Genomic DNA, 2,545 nt, shown 5'->3' on the forward strand with positions numbered 1-2,545 from the left:
ACCACCCAAACCCCCCTGAGGGGGCCCCCAAATACAGGGGGACCCCCAAACCCCTCCAGCCCCCCCCCTAACGCACCCCCCTTTCTCTCCCGCAGCCCCCCAAGCGCCGCCCCCCTCCCAGCACCAACGGCACCACCCCCCACAAACAGCCCAAGCCCCCCCGGTCCCCCCGGGCCTCAGGGACCCCCCAGGCCCCCCCCGGCCCCCCCCAGAGCCCCGGGGGTCCCGTGCTGGGGGGGGTGGTGCTGGTGCTGAGCGGGTTCCAGAACCCTCTGAGGGGCCAGATCCGCGCGGCCGCCGTGGCCTTGGGGGCCCAGTACCGGCCCGACTGGACCCCCGACAGCACCCACCTGGTGTAAGGGACCCCCCCGACCTCCCCCAGCCCCCCCCCACTGCCCAGGTGACCCCCCCTGACCCCGCCCCTCCCTCACACAGGTGCGCCTTCCCCAGGACCCCCAAGGCCACCCAGGCCCGGCAGCTCGGGGGGGTCGTGGTGGGGCCCGACTGGATCTGGGACTGCCAGAGGGAGCAGAGGAGGCTGCCCTGCGGCCCGTAAGGGACACCTGGGGACACCTGGGGACACACCTGGGGACAGGGACACACCTGGGGGGACACACCTGGGTACACCTGGAGACAAGGACACAGATGCGGGGACACACCTGTACCTGGTGGGGATGCCCCCACACCTGGGTACTTGGACACAGGGTGGGTCACGGGGTGGGTGGAAGGCAGGGGGAGGTTGTGGACGCTTGGGAGGGGTAAAATGAGGACACACCCATGGTGGGCGTGGCCTCCATGTCCCTCCCCCCTCAGGTACCTCCTGGATGGCTCCGCCTCCTCGGGCAGTGAAGAGGAGGAGGAGGAGCCTGAGGATGCCCCACCCCCTCCACGGCCCCGCCCATCCCCCAACGCAAAAAAGATGGCGGGGGCACCTCCTGCTCCTCCCCCACCCGCCACAGCCCCGGCCACGCCCCCTGAGTCCAGTGACAGTGACAGCCAATCGGAGGAGTGAGTTTATTTGGGGCGCTGGGGGAGGGGTGAGGTCATAATTGCCACGCCCACCTGACCCCTCCCCCACCCCAGGGACGACCCCTATGGAGGCTCCACCGAGGAGAACAGCGAGGAGGAGGAGGAGGGGCCCGAGGAGCCCATCCCCCCCCTGCCCGGTGGGTGCCCTTCCCCCCACCCCTGGCACCCCCACGGGACCCCCCAATTTCTGACCCCCCCCCTCTCCCCCCACAGACTTTTTTGAGGACAAAACCTTCTTCCTGCACGGGGAGTTCCCGGAGGGGGAGGGGCGGCGGCTGAGACGGCTCGTGATCGCCTTCGGAGGGTCAGACTGGGGGCACTGGGGGGCACTGGGAGGGGTTCAGGGGCTACTGGGAGGGATTGGGGGGAGTCTGTTGGAGTTATACTGGTTTGTTCCGAAGTGGGGAGTTCATAGGGGTCCGTGTGGGTCAGTACTGGTCTGTACTGGTCCATACTGGTCCACCCTGCTCCACACAGCACTCTGTCCCCCTCCCTGGATGACTCGGTGACCCACGTGGTGACAGCCCAGGACTGGGACCCCGCCCTCGAGGAGGTGGGTCCTGGGGAGATGTTGAGGTGGGCGGGGCCTTCCAGGAGGTGGGTGTGGCCACTGCGTGTGGGGGTGGGGCCTCTCCCCTTGGCCCTGCCCCTAACCTTTGGCTCCACCCTCAGGCACTGGAGCTCCGCCCCTCGCTGACCTTCGTGCGCCCCCATTGGCTGGAGCTGTGCGGGGAGCGGCAGCGCCCCCTGCCGGCTGCGCCCTTCACCATCGGACCCCGCGCGTGATGTCATCAGGGTGACGTTGTCGCAGCTCCTCCTCCACTTTATACCCCCCCCTCACCCTATTCCAAGGGGAATTAAACTGATTTTGGGTAAAATAATCTGGTGTTGGGTCAGTAGAGTGTCGCCCTTTTAAAGAGGTCCCCCCTCAAAAGTTGCCCCTTTAACGAGGACCCCACCCCGATGTTACTCCTTTAAGTAAGATCCGCAATTTCCGACATTGCTCCTTTAAGGGGAACCCTCATTTATGTGTTGCCCCTTTAAGGAAGACCCCCAATTTCAGACATTGCTCCTTTAAGGAGAGCCCTCATTTACGTGTTGCCCCTTTAAGGAGGTCGCACTTCAGGCATTGCCCCTTTAATAACCGTAGTCGCTAATCGTGGCCCCTCCCGATGACGTTGCCCCTTTAAGGGCATTGCCCCTTTAAGTTTTTATCGCTTTAGGCCCCTCCCCGCCCAGCTCTTAAAGCGGCCGCTCCCCCGGGTGGGCCCCACCACCGCCATGTTGCTCCGCCGGGTCCCGGCTGCTGCTGTCGCGATAGGCCGTGGGCTCGTGACAGGGCCCCGACAGAAGCGGCAGCTGCTGATGCGGCAGGTGGGGAGGGAGGGGGCTCAGGAATGGTGTTTTCTGAGGCGGGAGAACAGAGAGCAGGGTCAATTGGGCCCCTTGGGTCAAGGAGGGGGCAAAGGTCACGGGGCGCTACCTGGATACGGGGTGGGGGAGAGGCGAGGGTTTT

At 65.9% G+C, this 2,545-nt stretch overlaps 1 protein-coding gene across 1 annotated transcript; it reads left to right on the top strand.

Annotated features, from left to right (window-relative positions):
• Positions 1 to 95: 95 nt before the first annotated feature.
• LOC114072772 (DNA repair protein XRCC1-like) lies at positions 96 to 1,862 on the top strand (the record flags this gene model as incomplete). The annotated part of the gene is made up of 7 exons (XM_027910621.1): positions 96 to 355; positions 436 to 552; positions 814 to 1,008; positions 1,084 to 1,166; positions 1,243 to 1,333; positions 1,507 to 1,582; positions 1,702 to 1,862. Coding segments are annotated over 7 exons (936 nt in total), but the record flags the coding sequence as incomplete, so codon positions are not given.
• Between the last annotated feature and the right edge of the window lie 683 nt (positions 1,863 to 2,545).

The sequence above is a fragment of the Empidonax traillii genome, unplaced genomic scaffold (genome assembly GCF_003031625.1).
Source record: "Empidonax traillii isolate 1590-97213 ecotype Southwest subspecies unplaced genomic scaffold, ASM303162v1 scaffold3926:size10543, whole genome shotgun sequence".
NCBI lineage: Eukaryota > Metazoa > Chordata > Aves > Passeriformes > Tyrannidae > Empidonax > Empidonax traillii.